This window comes from Siphateles boraxobius, unplaced genomic scaffold (assembly GCF_051911475.1).
Source record: "Siphateles boraxobius isolate OS27281-9 unplaced genomic scaffold, OSU_SipBor_1 31, whole genome shotgun sequence".
Classification (NCBI taxonomy): Eukaryota; Metazoa; Chordata; class Actinopteri; order Cypriniformes; family Leuciscidae; genus Siphateles; species Siphateles boraxobius.
Window position 1 is genome coordinate 7,938,099 of NW_027508931.1, and position 19,233 is coordinate 7,957,331.

The following is a 19,233-nucleotide window of genomic DNA, read 5'->3' on the forward strand; positions in this document are numbered from 1 at the left end:
AAAAAGTACATAAATTACTTTTATTTTATTTGACATGCACAACACAGCGGCGCAATATTAAGGATGGGTTTGGGTTGAAGAGCCGCAAACAAACTAATCTTTTCACATAATGTTCTCTCTCTTAAAGGGGTCATCAGATGCAAAATTCACTTTTATATGGTGTTTGCATATAAATGTCTTTGCAGTTTGAATTTCAACCAAAGTATGTTACAAACTTTACATAAAGACCCTAAAGAATCATACCAACTTGTGGAAAATGGGATTCCGATGACCCCTTTAAAATGTAAGCAAGTGCAAATGTAAGCGTTATCATGAGTCTAAATAATTGAAGTCTGTCAGGTAAAACAAGAGCTTGACAAAGTTGACAGAGTTCAGTCAGTCTGCTATTTTATTCCAACCTTTACTCCTAATAGGACGCTTCTGCAATGTAAAACTATTTAGTGGTGTGCAAGTTGTAAATTAGTGCCAATTTACGTCAAAACTAGGGTAAATTGTAACTTACGCACAGCTGGTGCAACGGTCTCTGTTTATTATGTTGGTGCATATAAATAAAATGAAAATTTTACTTCTTGCTTAAAATATTAAGCTATTAACTTAACTATTGCTATTTGGTAAAACTCGTCCAGCCCTCCTAATGTTACAACTTTTTACATCAGAAGCATTGATGCAATCTGCTGGGGGAAATCCACTAAGCCAGGACACACATGGGCAGCGGAGAGAAGTAGACTTTGTAGTCGGAGGGCAAAGCAATACTCCACAGGTTCAGTGGGTTGTCAAAGTAACGCCGCTGGCCAAGTTGTTATGAAAACACGGCTGGCCGGCGGCAAACATGACGGGGTTTACATTACCTTTAGGGACACAGCAGGGGCAGAGGTACAGGGCTCTTCGGCGAGGGGTCCCGACATAGGGCTCAACTTCAACAACACAGGAAAGGAAAGGAGAGAGAGAGAGAGAGAAGGAGAGAGAAGGAGAGAGAGAGAGAGAGAGAGAGAGAGAGAGAGAGAGAGAGAGAGAGAGAGAGAGAGAGAGAGAGAGAGAGAGAGAGAGAGAGAGATGGAGGTGACCAGAAGAGTGAGAGTCGAGAAAGAGGAGAGAAAGAAAGAGATGTGGAAGAGAAAAAAGTGAGGAGCGAAATCAAAAAGAGAAAGAACTCTGGCGAGAAACTAAAAGCAGCAGTGTGATGTTACATAGCGGGAGGAAATGACACGGGACAGAGCAAACATGAATGAACTGAGAAAGAGAGGTGAAATATTGCTTCTCTTTGAACTTATCCTTTTGTGCACTACTGAGGGTAAATAAGTGGTGACACAAGAGCAAACCTAATGTCTGCATAGGCTTCATCAAAGAAGTACAGTATCCAGCTGTTGGTCTCCTGAAAGTGGGTTCTATTCATACATAAAACTTGGATTTTAATACCTAAGGCGGAATTATTATATCATACGTCTGATGTGGAAATCAGCAATCTATACAGCAGGTGTCAATCCAGCCACAAGAGGAAAAAGAGATCTAGACAACAACAAAAAAAAAAAGCATCAAATGAACTTGAGAAGAATGACTAGCACCAGAATAAAGGATTTCGCTAATGATGCACGGGAGAAAATGAAAAGTCAGATACTTATACAATTCTTTGTGCTCTGCCATGCCGGGGTGACAGAATGGTTTTTAAAATGCTGAACCAATTGGATGACAGATGTTGGGCAGTTCACAAAAAGGGACTATCACAGAGGAGTTTGTCAGCGCAATCCTTGAAAGTCAGAACTGCGACCTTAAAACTTATCAGCACTAATACAACCTTGTCTTATGTGAGGAATGAGGAGATTTTTTTCCCCTTAGTTGCCTGTGATGAGGGGGGCGTGGTTTTGCAGAGTTTGCAGCGGGAGAGTGAGGGAGGAGGCGAGCGGTAGGTAAGTGGGTCAAGTGCAAAATGACGAACACCTGTGTCTAATTGCAGTAATTGGCGTGGGGAGACCGCATAAAAGCCGGCTGGTGCAGGAGAGCGGGAGAGAGAAGGACTGGGGACTCGTACGAACACTCGCGACCTGCTGGCTGACAAATGGACTGAGTCAACACATCGGAAAGAGTTTTATGAATGGACTGAGTTTACACGTCGGGAAGAGTTTGATAAAAGTGGACTGAGATCTGAGTCAGCAGGAAAGAGTGTCTTTGATCTGTGCTGTAGTCATTCTACGGTGAAGGCGCATGTGGCGCACCTTTTCTTTATTTTTGTGTTTCTTTAATAAAGTGTACGAGTCCCCGTTACGACGACCCTTGTCTTCTTTCATCCCTCATATTGAACCATCGTTACATTGCCTATTCTACATTCCTATTCTATTCCAACCTCATCTACACTTTGTGTAAATAAATTAAAGGGGTTTTTTTTCACTGAAAGGATTTGTTTAAATCTAACATGCAATGAGCACTCCTCTTAAACCACTCATCTCATATTGCTAGCTCTTCCTCTGCAGTTATGGGAAGATTTGGGGAACTAATTATCCATGAAAAGCAACAAGCTCGCATTCTTATGCAGACATGCATGGAAACGACCCACCGGGAAACCAGGCCATAAACAAACGCACACTGATGCAAAGTTACACACAAATCCAAAACGGCTTTCTGAAGTTTTTAATTGGTTACAAAAATGGGCGACAACTGTATTGTTTTGGAAATGACGACCAAGTGTTCCAGCCAAGAGATGTCTTAGGCCTCAGAAAGCTGACAGTAATTATGCAAAGTGTTTTTGAGCTAGGATCACGAGAAATCCACCAACTGTTAGCAGGTCTGCCACCAACTAGATTGTGATGAGAAAAACTCACTTTTACAGTACAATCAATCCAAGTGCACAGCTCACATGTTAGCCACTTAATCTCTGCGCAACTGTTAATAAAACAAAATAAAATGTAGCCACATGCAGCAAGTATGGGGTTGCAGCATAACAATCCCAAAACCGAAATCTAACGAACTTTAGCAAGTTTAACTCGTTTTTGGATTTGAAATGCTTTTCCATCATCTTGAGCCAGTTTACCAGAGCATTTATAAAATGTGGATGTGTTGTACTTACCTTAGTTTCCTAATTAAACGATTGTTGATAAATACTTTTAGCATATGTAAAGACCCATAACCTAACACCTAAAATAATAAGATGCCTTTCAAGAACTTATTTGCATGCTATGTTTAAGAAACACCTTGTTGCATTGAAAAAGATTCATAAGATGGTTAAACAATGCCTCAATGTCCTTTGAAAACAATGGGTAATTTATTCACCATAACCACGCTATCTCCTGCCTGCGTGTGTGATTTCGGCATGGCTTATCTGTAACTTCACAGTGTGATCAATGTAACGCATGACAATACACTCATTCAAACAAGCACACAATAGATCCACAGTCTGAGATGTAAGGTTTGGGAATACAGTGAAGACACACCACACATGATGGAATCAATCGCAATGAGGTACAAACACTGGGATCTTTTGGGGTCCGGGGCCCCTTATGCAACTGAGCAGGTATGGGAGGAAAATAGGAAAACTAAAATCTTGGCGAGTAAAGCAGACAGGGATTGGCTCTACAAATGGCTAGAGGGGAGGGGCTTAATCAGGATTTCAAGCTAGCTACATCTGTTTGCTTAAGCATTTTGGATTTGTTCTGATACATATTAGTGGAACATTTTTAGTTTGCAAACTAAGATCAAAGACTGAAAGCAAATTGAATGCCAATGCAATGTGGGAACAAATGTGTTTTGTTTGGCTCAGATTTTAATAATACACAAATGTATTAAATTATTATATAAAATATTTATGTTTACAATTTATTAATATATTTAAAATAAAAATGAAATGAGCATTAAAAAAATGAATTCATGAAATATTAAAAAATACAGGAAATAAAATACAAAATACTACACACAAGCATATACATTTCATAATATATATATATAAATTATATATAGTTAATATTAGAAATCGCAGGGGCAAATGTGAGAGAATTTAGGCGGAAGGGGGTAAATAAGAGAAGACAGGCTTCAGTAAGTACAGGGGGAAAAGAGTTAGAGGGCGTTAGTTGTTAGTCCATTTCAAGCAACAGATTTGAAATACATACCGCCCAGATGCAAATCCAGGATCTCACTGTAATTAGACTCTCCCCAATAGTCTACAATAAGGATATATTAGAAACATGTTACTGCACACACAGGCACAGCCAGTAGCTTCAAGTCATGCATATGTTGCACACAAACACACACGCAGCAAGGTATGCCGAATATACATTTACCACAACTTGTTATTTGACATGTAAACAAATGTAGTTAATTGCATTTATATTGCATGTCCCGTAATGGTAAATGGGCACATAGATTTGTTGCACCGCTGCATTCCGCCACAAGGGCAGCACAGACTCTGGAGTGCGAGTATATCTTCACATCTAAAACAGCTGGGTTTTTTATTTTTTATTTTTTTTTATTCCTGAGTCACTGGTAACACTATTATAAAGGGTTAAAATGCTTAAATAAGTTTTTCTCCCTCATAAACAGATGGCTTGTTACACTATTTTGATTGTCCACTTTAGATTTTATACTAACTATATAAGTAACTTTGCAACTACATGTCAACTTATTCTACTAACCCGAACCCAACACCTAACAGTCCTACTCTTCTACTCTAATTAGAGTTAGTTGACATGTAGTTGCAAAGTTAATTATAGTTAGTAGAATGTCTAAAGTGAAATATCGAAATAAAGTGTAACCAAATAATCTGTATATGAGGGAGAAAACGTATTATTCAATGCATCTCAAGCATTTTAACCCTACTATACTACGGCTTGTGAACATTTTTTACGCTGAACAACAACACATGACTATAAAGCATTTAGAAGACAAGAAAAGGTGTTTTAAGTTTGACAAAATGTAACGGAATAGATTCAAAATTGAACGGTTACATCCTCCGTCATTCATAGTGGATCACATCCAGTGAGGCGGCACACAAATCTATGCTAGGCGTGATCGGACTGACTGGGCATGCAGTTGAGACACTCATGAGGAGAGACCAGGAGAGACAATGCTCGGCATGAGGATGGCATGATACGCTGGGATGACTACAACACCTACTAGAGTTATCACGATGGATACCTGAGCGTCTCTTACGCTGTTTTGGACTAACACTAGAACCTTTATACAACCCTTAGAGAGAGTAAAGGATAAAAAGAGATTAAGAAACACTAGATATAAAAGATGGGATGGAGCAGGAGAAAGAGGAAACAATAATTGCAAAATCATAAATTTTGTTCTACTGCCTATAACGACCCAATTGTTTCACAAACCATACATTTTGTACAATTTAATTTGTTACAGCTAGAGTTACTTGAAATAATTAATATAATTTGTTTACATTTTGCAAAAGGAAACAATTATCTTTGAATCCAATAATGAAAGAGATTCTAGCAATTAATTTAGCTGTTACTGTGCACATATTGAATGGAAAGTATTTGATAGCCCCTTGTCATGCAATTCAATGCAGAAAACACATACAATAATGGTTATGGGACTGACAAAACATTAATTCTGCAATATCTATATTTGATATGTTAGTAGTAATTTGACTTAAGGCTTTTCAAGTGAATAAGTTTTTTTTTTTTAAAGATAGTTTATAGAGGTAGCTGGGGCAGATCTCCATTTGTATGTAAGGTACAAATTCTTGGAATTGATAGATTTCATTTTTTTTTATGTAAAAATGTGTCCAAGAAGACAAAAAAAATGCTTGCAGCTGGAGAGCTCAAAAAGCAATCTTGGCGAATAAATAATTTAGAGCTGAGCATGACTAGGGGAAAAAATTATATTCACTACAAAAATGTCTATGACTTTTCAAGGTTTTATTAATTATCATGGCCTATTTCAAGCCTGGAAATCACAATTGTAACATTCCCTGATATTTCCAGGTTTTCCGTAATCACGGGAACCCTGAATGAAATGCTAATGTCATATCTCAAGCCTGACAGAATGAAATAAATTTAGTAATGAGATACAAGCTTCTAGCAAGGTTTGTATAAATGAAAAAAGCGGATCCTGTGCATCAGAATACTAACCCAAGTAATCAAAAGGCAAAGGATCCATAAACACAATTTCACTTTTAATTTCTGCCCTCTAGTTTTTAAGCTTGAAGCTAGAAACAACAGCAAGCAGCGCTCTGACATAAAGGTCAAAGAATAGCTACATAGAAAAACATGCGTTATGAAGATATGCTCCAAGGCTTTACCCCTTCAGCAGAGCATCTGAGGAACCATTTTGATCAAAAAAGTGAGACAAAGAGAGAAATACCTGCTTCCCCTCGCAGCGCCTTTTCCACCGCGACACCTCTCTCCTCTAACTGCCTCTGTTTCTCTTCCACCTGCTCCAGTTGCCTCTGAATGATCTGAGGAATCAAAAAGCAGCTTCAGGTTGACTTCACACTCTATTATTCTGCATGATAATGGCTGAAATGCAACTTTTTGACAAACTCATGCAAAAAAGTCATTAATATGCATTCACCTGGGCTCTGTGGAGCCTCTTGAGCTCCTCTTGCTTGGCCTGCCTCCGTGCAGCTTTTTGTACTCTTCTTGTCAGCTTGGCGCTGAGTTCCTCCTCCGTGTACGTCTTCTGCAAAAGGAAATTAAAAGTCAGAACATGCGCTCCTGTAACCTGCATCCGGGTCAGTTGAAGGCGGATCCTTGTCTGGTGTCTCATGGATGTCTATGGAAGGAGTTTGTGTAATATATTACTACAGCAGAATCTAAAACAGAGCAAAATGTCAAAGCTAATCCACTACCAGGCTGAAATACTTCTGACTTACCATTCTAAAGCACCTCTATATGCGATTTTGGCAGTATAATCAAAAGTTTATATCACAGTACAATTAACTTTTTATTACAGTATTGGTACTGTATATACCTCAATATATAATCACAATATAGATTTTTTGCTGCAAATAAACTAATAAATGACACACACACACACACACACACACACACACACACACACACACACACACACACACACACACACACACACACACACACACACACACACATTATATTATATAACGCACATTTTTTGTAAAACCAGTTAATTAAATAGGTATATATACTTGGAATCAGTACAAAAACAGTTTCAAATTATGGGTAAAAACATTTAACTCAAAACAGTACTAAATATTACAAAATGGAGAGTTGACTCAAGCACTAAATTTGCTAGATAGATTAGATAAACAAGATTTAGCTAGACCACAAATCTTTAAAATCTTGATTTGTTGCACAAATGCATAATTTACAAAACAGACAGTACCGTGACTAATGTCATAAGTTCTTGTTGTCTGCGCATTTCATCACAATTGCACAGAGCCAAAGTGTTAGACAGAACAAAGTGTAAGATAGACAGAGACCAAAAGAAAAAAAAAAAAACATTGACTCTGGAGATGCTTCATGAAAGTAGGTAAAAGCTATGAAATGAGAAAAACGAGTTGCATATCAACCAGTGAGGTACACAGTATAGAAAACGGTATACATGTAAACAGCCAGAAAGCCTTTCGAGAATGTCATGTGATGCAGTTACATCCTCCAGCAGAAAGGGGGTGCTTTAGCCTTCACCATGCTGCAGAAAACTGTTAGTAATAAAATAAAGCAATCTCTGGACCAACAATAACAGACAGGGGTTAGGCATGACGGTGTGATATGACATGCGTAAAATAGGTAGACCAATGGGAATGAATGAACACACTACCTTTGTGACATACGATCTCTTGAACGCCAATGCATGAGGTACATAAACAGACTTAGAAAAAAAATTGGAAAACAAACAAAAAAATTATGCGATTAGATGGGTTAATGTACAATTAAATCAAATCAGGATTCTACGACAACACACAAACATTTAAGGACATTGGGATGAGTGCATAAGTACAAATTAATGTGATTGTGTTTTGTGCAACACAATTATACTCAGGGTCCAAAATTAACATTTAACAGCCAACATTTTTCTCCACAAGCTCATTTGGCAACACAGACAGTATGTAAAATATTCATTACATTAACCAACAAACTGGTAAAAAATGGAAAAAAAAATATATATATATCTATGGCCGAAAAGTTTTACATTGGCAGGTGTGGTAAAAAGTTAATTTTGGACCTTATGGACTACAATATTACTCTAAAAGATTTGCTAGAGGATAAGAGCACATCAGCAACTACCCACCCCCCAAAACAAGCAAACACTAAATTAAATAAGTTGGACAAACAGAATATTGAAATTATAATAAAAATAATAAAAAAGTAATAATAATCACGAAATATTTACATATCCACTAGACTAGCTAAGAAAGATGAACACTGCACTCTAAAAGTGCCTTTTTATTCTATGAATTCCGGTGAACACTATAACCTATTTTGTTCTATAGAACTATTTTGTTCTATATATCTAGCTCAAGTCTCTTTCTATTCACCTTCACACAAATGCACAAGAATGCTCGATTTCTTCCAGGTTTCGAATGAAACACAATGCTGAACAATATAACTTTTTTTATGTTTAAAAAATATATATTTACTGTTTTTTTTTTGCATAGTGTTGCATTGGTGTTCTGTCTAAAAACCGGTAGCTGTTGTGCAATTGTGCAATACATAATCACTGAAATACCTCTTCCTCTTTTCCTTTCTCCTGTTCCATATCCTTTATTTTCACCCTCTTTTTCTCATTCCCCCTCTCTTTTGACCTTTCCTTGCCCTTTTCTGTCACTCGTCCTTTTTCCATAGCCCTGTCCTTTTCTTTGGATTTTTCATCTTTAATCGTCTCTTTATTCAAATCTGACACCAAGTCAAACAAGTCCACATGGCGCTGAGAATGGTAAAAAATTTCATTAAAATTCGAGAAGCTTCAGAAAGAAAACAATAGACTCAAATGAGAAAAAAGAGGCTCTTTAAATATTATATAGACTTACATCACCCTTGGACTTCTGAGAGGATCTTTCCAGAACATCGTCACAGGAGAGATCAGAGTCCTCAGAAAAGCTGAGATTTCTTCTCAGACGTAAATCTATCAGTAAATTAAAGAGAACTTTGCATAAGAAAATCGCCAGTTGAAAGAGACTGAGAAAACATGTGCAAGTTAAACTAAACTTAACAAAATTCTTCAGAATTTAACATAACCCATGAGAATCTGAAGTGAGCCGTACGTACACCGGATAAAATCTTTTGACATGCGCGCACTGCACGGATATACAGATTTTCCTGGTCACGTCGCATACTAACCATCCACCTTTCTCTGTTTAAAAAAGAACACTCTTAATTCTGAGACGATGATCACACAAAGCTTTGTGCTATGATGCTTATATTCAGGGGTGCACATATTTTGCACCTGGAGATGATGCTTGGTGCTCACACTTTACACGGCACACTTATCCTGCATGCTGTCGACATCACTTTCCTCCTGAATGCTCTCCTCACTATAACTCTATTCTTTTCACAGTAGAAATTAAATATAGGTTCATCTTTGTTAAAGCTGTATTTTTTTAATTTATTAACATTAATGATACAGACTACAACATGAATATTAATCACTTTCAGACCGAATGCACGGACCGTATATACTGACACACATCTGGTTTCTTTCTCAACTGTTCAATTATGACATAACCGAGAGAATGCTTGCCGAGACGGGTATTTTGACATAATTTTGTGTGAATGATTTAAATGATTAAATTGACAAGACAAAACAAAACAAGTCCAAACTTTCACTCTATGATGGTTAAAGTTAGCAGTTAAACCGCGAATCACATGCGTGCCGAACCGTGGGGTATGTTCCGTATAGATCAACTGCGATCCGCTGTACCCCTAATAATTAATGAACACACTTATCATCATCATTGCTTTCTTACCAGAGATGGAGAAAAATCCTACTCCAATAAGTAAACGTGTACCTGTCCCCAAAAATGCCAAAAATATTGGTACTCAAAAGCGTTTCCCTTTACGTTTCTGCTGCACATCGTTTATTTTTACCACGCATGTGCACCCCGGTAATATTTTACACAAAATACTTTCATGCTCATTACATGTACCACAATGTCACACGTTATCTTAGCAACATGGTAACATGGCAATGAACTCCATTGAAACCACTTTTAAAGTGAATCTACCGTGCTGAGTGTTCCAGATCGGGTATGAGGTTTGCATCGAAAGGTTGGCTTAGAAAGGAGCTGCCTTCGTAGGTTTCATACTAGATTGTAGATAAGAGCTAGGATAGACAATAATACATTTTGACAGGTATGAACAAATCTGAATGAAAAAATTCCAGCTGACCTGAGGACCTGTCCAGAGGTGATTCTTTCTTCTTCCCTGAGTCTACAGTTGTAGAGCTTGAGGGTGTGCTTGGGCATGACTTGTCGTCTTTTTTCTTTTTGTCCTTCTTGTAGCCAGAGAACACCGCCTTCCACAGGGACTTGTGCTTGGGTGGCGTTTCTTCTGTGGCAGATAGTCTTTCATTTTTGGCTTTCTTTTCCTTTTTGTTCTTGCGTGGAGAAAACAGTGAGCTGCGTTTCTTGCTTTTGCCTCCTGTGGAGCTCTCTGAAGATGTGACTGAACTGTCCAAGGTCTTCCTGGCCGGTGTATTTAAGAACCGGTCAGTGAGTATGTCTGTCTGCTTTTTGGACTCCAAGGCCTTCACCGCAGAGTCCTTGGGGGCATTTAATGGCTTTTTGTTTTTTCCTGTTGTCTCGGGAACATTCCAAGCTACTTTTGCCACAGCACCCTTGGCAGCTTCTGTTTCTTTCATCTTACTAAGCTGCTTGGCCATAGCATCTTTCAGAGCTTGGCTTTTCACAGACTTTTCCCGTACCCTCATTCGCTCTTCTGCGATTTCCTTGGCTTCAGGTGAAAAATGTTGGGGATTTTTTGATGTCCGGGAAACTCCTTCAGTAATGCTGGGCTTGCCATTTTCCATTGCCAGTGCCAGGTGGAAAGGAGGCTTGTCTCGGTTGACCTTGCTGGTTGGTGGGGTGTAAAATTTTTCCAGACCACTTGTATCTGGAGTGCGGTCATCGTATGTGTCTTCAACATCGTCAGCAAATGGTATCTCTTCTACGCACTCCACAAACGATTTCCTTATTTCTTCGCGCCGTGGTTTATTAGGTTCCTTAACCCTCATCACAACAGGTGGGTTAGTTCTGCGGGTCGGTACTGGAGCCATAACTGATTGTTGTTGGGGGGGACTAACTGGTGTCTTAGGTTTAGGAGGCGTAGTCTCAGATTTGGGTTTCTCAGAACCTTCAAGGAGGTTGTCCCAGGAAGCCTGAGGCCTTTTGTTTTGGAGAGCAGCTGGCTCCTCATTAGGTGGAGGTGGTGGGGGACTGGAAGGAGGTGTGAGCATGGTAGAATCAGAGTTGTTGTAGCTGTCACTAGTTGCTGTCTGACTGGTAGTCACACTTCCATTAAGACCCAACCCTGAACTGCTGCTCAAGTCTTTCTTTTCAGAACTAGTGCTCTTAGGTTCCACCGGAGATATAACCTGACCCTCCAAGGTAATGTTGATCCTGCGTATGATAGAACGTCCCGTGAAAGTAGGCTTCTGCTCTTCAGACAAGTCCTCTTGGGTGTAGGACATGGGAGATGATGGTTCAGGTGTTGGAGCTTTCACAGTACTCTTCTCACCCGTTATTTTGCTTCGATCCAGAGGTGAGAGTCCTAAACTTTTTCTGATCTCTGCACTCTTCATCCAGAACTCTTCAATGAGGTCTGTTTTCTTGACGGGGCTTTCCTCGGGTGCCGAATCATTCAAGGGTTCATTGTTTCGGTTCTCAGAAGCAGGTTTAGCCAAAGGAGTAGAAGTGACTGCTGGTACTGGCTGAGTTCTGACAGGGGAGCTTGTGGAGAGGGGTAAGGGTGGCTCATGGCAGGGTTGTAATTGGGTACACATTGGAGACAAAGGATTACCTGTTGGAGAACAAGCACAGGGCTGGACAGGTGATTTGGGAGACGCCGTCTCTGGTTGTGGAACAGGTTGGGAGCAGATGGGTGATAGTGCAACAATTTGAGCAACAGGAGAATGGGGTCTTTTAGCATCAGGACTCTGAGGTGGGGGAATGTTCAGTTTGGCATTACTAGGTAGATAGGGCTCAGGGAAGAAACGTGCACCTGGAGATTTAACTAGTATTACAGGAGAAACTTCTTTCACCTGTATAAAGAGAAAAAGAAAGGCAGAATTGTATAGTATGCAGTGGCTTTTGTTGCTACCTTAAATACAGAGCAAACAAGTAAGCCCAAGACACTTAGATCTCGCAACCCTGTATTACCTCCTCAATGGGTAAAGCAGGATTTTGGATTGGAGACAGCACAACGTCCACAATCAATTCCCTTGGATTTGCAGATGTTTTCTCTGCAAGGAAAAATAAAATTGGCTCAAATATTGATGGACATCGAAAATCCCCTTGAGTTGAGATTTTAATCATCAAAGTCTGAATAATTATGAAGCAAGACATTGATGCAATATGTTCAGAGACGCAAGTCATGCAAGGACATGAACATTTGCAATCATTCGTCTCAAACAAAAATGGAAAAGGCATGAAATTATATGATTAGGTTATGATTACCAGTGTTGAAAACATGTCCCTGGCTCTCTGGTTTGCCCATATCCACTGGAAGCGTCACCACTTCATCTATGCAATGTGAACGAGCTTCAGCCTCTGCATCTGAGGGAATGTCCTCTGCGACATTAGAAATTAAAATAGTGTGAAAGTCTGTTCAAAATATATGGAAATAAATTTTTAAAAAGCAAGATTTTTGCAAAAGCAAGCAAAATTCTGTATACATTTCTGTTGACAGAGTATTGTAACAAATACTTTAAGTTCTCAACCCTGTTACCATCATATTTTCCCCATTTTTAAATAATTTAAAATAAATTACAAAAAAGGAAAGCGACAAAGTCAAAGTAACTTCATCTAATGTTTGTCAGTAGGATCCAACCTTAAAATATCAAGCATGTTAACCTAATTTTATTTACTAAAGCGAGACACAAGGGCTGGTATTGCCAGTTAAACTGTAAAACGGGTAACACCTTAACCTTTCTAAAGGTGTAATAAAATCACAACAAAAAATGGCATTTAGATTTGACAAACCTTGATCTATTTCGGTACCCGGCTCAAAGTCAGGACTGCCTGCTTCTGCATCGTCATCCTCTTCACAAGGGTCTGGGATCACAGGAGAAGAATAAGATTGAAAAACTATTCAACTATACTTATGAATATTAGAAGATCTTCCATGTACAGGTGTTAGCAGCACAAAACAGTTTTGTGGCTAAATTATGAAATAAGTGTGCAAAAAAAAGAACAAGCAAAGAATGTATCAATCATATAGGTAACAAATGTTAGTCTTTAGGGAACTTTAACTTAAACACAATGAGTGCACATGACAAAATGTTGAAATAAACAAATGGTATTAGTAGTTAAGCGCATGCAAGTATGAAAGTTTACACAGTCAAATGGTTTGGGCTAAAAATCAGCAGCTGTTGAGAAGGGTTGGAATGTGGGTGAGTAAAGAGTTGTGAATAAAAAACAATGACACCAAACTGAACATTACAAACATAAATAAATATGAAGACTTAACTGAAACACCCTCTTCCACTCATCACCATTTTTGTCAGCAAATTATATTAACTAATGTTAATATTTACACAAACGTTTTGCCTATTACCAGCAAAACTTTAAACCATTATTTTTTACAAGCTTCAGAATCGTATGCAACCATTTTCATTCTATTTCTGTTTTGTATGCCCCATGTTGTCATATTTGAGTTTTTTGCGTGTGACCGCTCTCTGAACCATGAAAATATCTAGAAATGTTTTTAGTTCTTTTTGGCTTTAACCTCTCTGTAGCCTTGTGCTGTAGATGAAGTCCTTTGCAATTATGTAACAACAAGCTCCTCGTGTCCTCCAGAGATGCACCACAGACATCCTGGGACAATACATTTAGAGTGTACGAATTCTTTTAACATTCTGTACACTGTTTTTTTTTTTTATTAAAGGACATTTCAGAATGTGTATTATTTCAGGAGAATACTTAATGAACCATGTTGGATTCATGCATTAGTCAGTGTGTGTTTGGACCAAGCTGAATTATAGAAATCACACCAGACGCTGTCTCACGACTCTAGCAGCATGCAGTAGTATCGACTTTGATTGCATGTTGAAATGTCACATGCAAATACGTGTTAAAAAATTATTGCAGTGGTGTTAAGTGTTCAATAGTCCTGTCATGCACTAATGTGTGTTTCTGTTAGCGCTAATATAAGTTTTTTCCTCTCTACCTTCAGACATCGAGTCCAACCAGGCTCTGACAGCCTCATGACGTATGGATTTGTGGGAGGGGGCTACAATTAAATCAATGGAAAATGGAAATGGGAACAAGTACATGAAATAAATAGTCACAACAAAATACAAAAATACATTCATTCATGAATAAATCAAAGAGATCAAGTGAAGAAGGGGCATGTACTTATGGCTCGTTTCCACTGAGCGGTATGGTACGGTACAGTTCGGTACGGTACGGTACGCAATTATTTGCGTTTCCACTGTCAAAAGTTGTGAATGGTACCAAAAAGCCGAACCGTACCGCACCACTTTTTGGGTACACTTCCATTGGGGTACCTAGCACAGGGGTACGGTACTAAAGGGAGGAGCTAGACTCACTGCAGAACGCTGATTGGTTGACAGAGTATCGTCACTTGCGCGAGCTACAAGGGGAATTGCAACATAAGAAGCGCCATTTTTAATATACAGTTGGAATATAATACTACGGTTATTCTTTCACGAAATGTATTTTAAGAGTTTTTGAGGCGAGAATGTAGTTGTTTAAAGCTCAAATCTGCGGTTTATTTATAATGATTTATGATAATTTGATCCATTCCAGGCGATCACCGGGCGATCGGCGCTCATGTTCCCCACCTGGAACAGCCTTTCCTCGGCTAGTCGTTCTGACGTTTGCCGCTGACTCTGTAGTGGTAATTCGTCTTGTGTATATCTAACGGGTGATCTTTGGTCTCGTGAATCGATAATTCGTTCCCTGGCCAATCATTTTGGCTGAGGGCTAAGTTAAGTGAAGTTTCATATATTTAGGCTATAACTTTTCCGTTGTAAAGTTAACGTTAGACTAGCGCTGAATTTGTATATTTGACTGAATGGTTTGCTTTATTTCTTATTGTATAGGTTCTTGTAACGTTACCTTTTACTTATACTTTTATAATGGCTATTATTGATAGAACTGAAATTTAACAAAAAGCGATAGGGTTGAGTTTTGTCATTTTTTATTACAAGATTATCACTGTAATGTTGTTTATTGCAACATTTGTACAAATGCACATATTGCCTGTAATATGTTAAATATTTTTTTAAATTTAAACGAAAAGATGCAGGGTTGTGTTTTATATTTCGTTTTGTTATAAATAGGCTAACGTTAAACGTATATAATCAGGTCTATACATTGCCTGAACCACATTTGTGTGCCTATAATGTTTAACATTTATTTAAATAAAAACGAAAAGAGGCAGAGTGGTGTTTTATAACATATTTCGTTTTATTGTTGCCTAAAATGTACATGCAGAGCGAGCTGAGTGACGCTTTCAAGAACGCGCTGTTCCATTTGGAGAATTACCGGACTCGCGTCCTCGGGAGTCCTTCTGCTGAGAACTTTACATACTTGGTATTGAGAAATGCCTAATGTCGGCGCTTGTCTTCTTGTGACAAACATGCCGAGAAGCAAGGACAATATCTGCTGTATGCCATCCATTGGTGTTTACTTTGTCGCTTTCTTCTTCGCGCGAAAATGACGTTGATCGCTTCTTTCTGGCAAACACCACGCCTATCAAGTAGGGTACTGTTGGCGGTGGAAACGCAAGCTGGATCATGGTTTACTGACCCGAACCGTACTGTACCGTACCGTACCGTACTGCTCAGTGGAAACAAGCCATTAGTTAGCAATGACCCAATATCCACAATGTTGATAAAAGGAGACATAAGGACACAAAAAATAAAGGAGAACAAATAACTAAACCAGAGAAAGGTCAACATATTGTCAACAATAACAAACAGTGATGTATAAAAAGTATCACAGCAAGACTAAATAATGCAGAAAGTATAAGAAGCAAGCAAAAGACTTGTGGATGAAAGGAAGAGGACAGAAGTTGTCCAACTGACCAGATACATTCACATCAAAAGCGATCACACATGCAAATCAGACACAAATCCCACAACACCTGGTAACATTAATCTAGAGTTCACCACCTTCAAAATTCTCGTTGATGCTAATAATCATTTTCATGTTATTTTAAAATGTAAAAAAAAAAGTGAATTTGGGCATCACAGCATTACAATGAACAACATGAAAAATGTATATTCATTCTGAGATTAACAAAAGATTACATTTAATCAGTGTTTTTAAAGATTAACTTTAAGTTAGATGATGTCACAGGGAAATGAGCATGCACAACTAAATATCGGCCAATACCAATAAACTTTATATTTATATATATATATATATTTTTTTTTTAAACTCCAAAAATCCAATCACAACGAAAAACATTTGAGATGCATGTTAATACCAGGTGTAAATGGGACCATCTACCACCCCCAAAAAGCCACCGGGCCCAGGTATGACTCCTCCACATGGGGTTACCTGTGGAAGAGGTGGGCTGTGTGAGCTGGGTGTTCAGCGAAGGCTGAGAGCCTACTGGTGACAGTGAGGGGCCCTCCACCACCCTTTCAGCCTGTTTGGTTGTCCAGTGTTTGTCCATCTGGTTGTCCAGAGGGTCTACTGGATGAATAGCTTGTTGGATGTGCAGGTTCCCAGCTGCATGATGGCATTACCGGTAGCCATTAAGGTGACGATCATTTTGTAGGATTAATTGGCGAGCCCATTAGCACGTCAGGAACAGAAAATCCAATTTGTTTGAAAAGTAAAAAGGTCCAGGTCACGAAAAAGTCCCCATAGGCAGCAATGTGAGCAGAGAGTGAGATTTAGCAGCAATAAATGGCCAGATAGAAACAGTAAAGACAAAAAAAGATAGGAGAATATTATAGTTCAGAATAGACTGTTTCAAGTGCAAAGTTAGTACACACTAAATGACACACTTAATGGAGGAGCCTTTGCATGCTACTTTTTTAATTACAGCAATAAAAAAAAAAAAGCACCATCAACTCCATGGGTGCTTTCACACTTGATCTATTGGTGTGAATTTGAGTAAACTTGATCAGAGTTCAGTTTATTTAGTCAGCATTAAACTGTTGAAACTAGGATAAACCATGTGGCATCAATTAACAAGTTACAGAAGGCTTTTCAGTCCACACATCACCAACATTCATGATGGATTTAATGTAGTAACTCTAACTGTAACCATAGTATTGTGGTAGAAATAGTCAAATGTTTTATGCCGTAGCTACGTCGTAGGCTGTGTGTAGCACGCGTACCCTGACATGCACCTCTCCAAAAATGTAACAATGCGTCAATTCTACGCGAACCGCAAGCGCTGTGTTTGGTTACTAGAACCACTCCTTCGGGTGTCACATGCTCCCACTGCATGCGTAATTGCATGACAACGCAGAAGTATAAATGAAAACCAATGCGTAGCCTACAGCGTAAAGGCTCCGGCGTAGAGGCTCTGGCGTAGGTCCGATGCAGAAGTATAAATAAGCCTTAACGTGTAACAAGGACACAGTTACTTGTGTTACTTGTAAAAAAGTGTTGCTTATTATTTTTTTATGTGATGACCAAAATTATAACCTATAAAAAATAGGGTTTTCATATTACTGTTGTTAATAAAAGTTCCTTTATTTTGCACCTCAACTCAAGCTCAGTGCTTTACTGTCAAATGTGCATTTATAGGAAATAAACATGAAATACCATTAGTTACTGCACCTATTAATCCAAAATAATAGTAGTTTTATGATTAAACCCCCCCACCCCCCAGAGCTACCAAATCTGGGGGGTGCCACCATCTGTAGAACTCTGTAGTGGCACCGGTGCTATTGCTCTCAATATTAGTCTGGAGCCCTGTAATGATGATATAATTTGAACTTTATAGTAGGCCTTTAATGCATTTCTTATACCTTGTTGCAAAAATGTCATGCACTCTTGCATACATTCTTTGCATCTCTTGCTTTACATTTTCGGCAGAGGGAAATGCTGTGTCTGTTAATGGGATAGTGCACCCAAAAATGAAAATGTGTCATCATTTACTCACTCCCATCACATTCCAAACATACAATGGAAGTCAATATTAACCAAAATGGTTTGGTTACCCACATTCTTCAAAATATCTTTGTTTCACAGAAGAAAGTCATACAATTTTGGGGTGAACTATCTCTTTGAGGTTTGGTAAAAACTAAAACATTAACAAAACAAGAAAGCTGACATCCCTGTTACCCAGATTATCTTCTCTCCCTGTAACCAAGCTCAGTTTCAAACCGTTCATCTGTTCAAACATTTCCTAATAATTCCAAGTGTGAAAACACCCTAATAAAATCTCATTCAAAACACCTCAGTGGTGTGAATGCATGACAATTCAACTCAAATCAGCATTAAAAAAAGAGCAATTAACATTTAAGTTCATTGTAAAATCTCTATAGCCTTATAAATCTAGAAAAAGCAAGAGCCAATTAAAAGAGAAAAGCAGGAGAAATAAGCAAATTGTGTTAGCTCAATAATTCTTCATTTACAGATGAAGATACCAGGTATCAGTATGTGCTTAAAGCCAAACGCATCCACAAGCATCACTACCTTTAAATGTACCCGTATCCTCTTCATTTGCAAGATTCTCCAACCAAAGACCTGACTGAAGCTCCCTCTCCCAGGGCAAATACTCTCCCGCTGTCATCCCATACAATTACCCCAGCACACGCAAATACACAAAGACATACACACGATGGAAAGATGAAGCAGAGGATATAGAGACAAGTGACAAGTAAAAGATGGGGAAAAAAATATTTTCACAGTACAGGATGACACAGAACAAGGAACCTCTAATAACATTTGGATACAGGAGTACTGAGGACTTCAACATGAGCCACAGTACCACCAAACTAGTGAATCTATAGTGCCATGGTACAATAATTTGTAAAAATAATGATTTTAAAGGTCAGCATTAAAATGTTATGAGATAAAAACATATTCTGATTGATAAACAAATGGTTCTTATGAGTTGTATGAACAACAACAACAAATTCCAAGTTGGGTTAAATCGTTCT

General features: G+C 38.5%; 1 protein-coding gene across 4 annotated transcripts in view; it reads right to left on the reverse strand.

Moving 5' to 3' along the window:
• Positions 1-19,233, reverse strand: part of mical3a (microtubule associated monooxygenase, calponin and LIM domain containing 3a) — an 85,807-nt gene that overhangs the window by 8,873 nt on the left and 57,701 nt on the right. For 2 of the 4 annotated variants that reach the window (XM_077193611.1, XM_077193610.1), the window contains exons 22-28: positions 13,118-13,189; positions 12,593-12,706; positions 12,296-12,378; positions 10,308-12,177; positions 8,951-9,045; positions 6,514-6,621; positions 6,304-6,397 (exon numbers count right to left, since the gene is read on the reverse strand). In XM_077193611.1, the coding sequence (XP_077049726.1) occupies positions 6,304-6,397; positions 6,514-6,621; positions 8,951-9,045; positions 10,308-12,177; positions 12,296-12,378; positions 12,593-12,706; positions 13,118-13,189 (2,436 nt within the window). Of the gene's footprint in view, positions 1-848; positions 915-4,094; positions 4,146-6,303; positions 6,398-6,513; positions 6,622-7,740; positions 7,792-8,649; positions 8,848-8,950; positions 9,046-10,307; positions 12,178-12,295; positions 12,379-12,592; positions 12,707-13,117; positions 13,190-14,303; positions 14,367-16,666; positions 16,841-18,766; positions 18,857-19,233 lie in introns of all 4 variants that reach the window. The other 2 variants (XM_077193607.1, XM_077193608.1) reach the window with 2 other exon arrangements.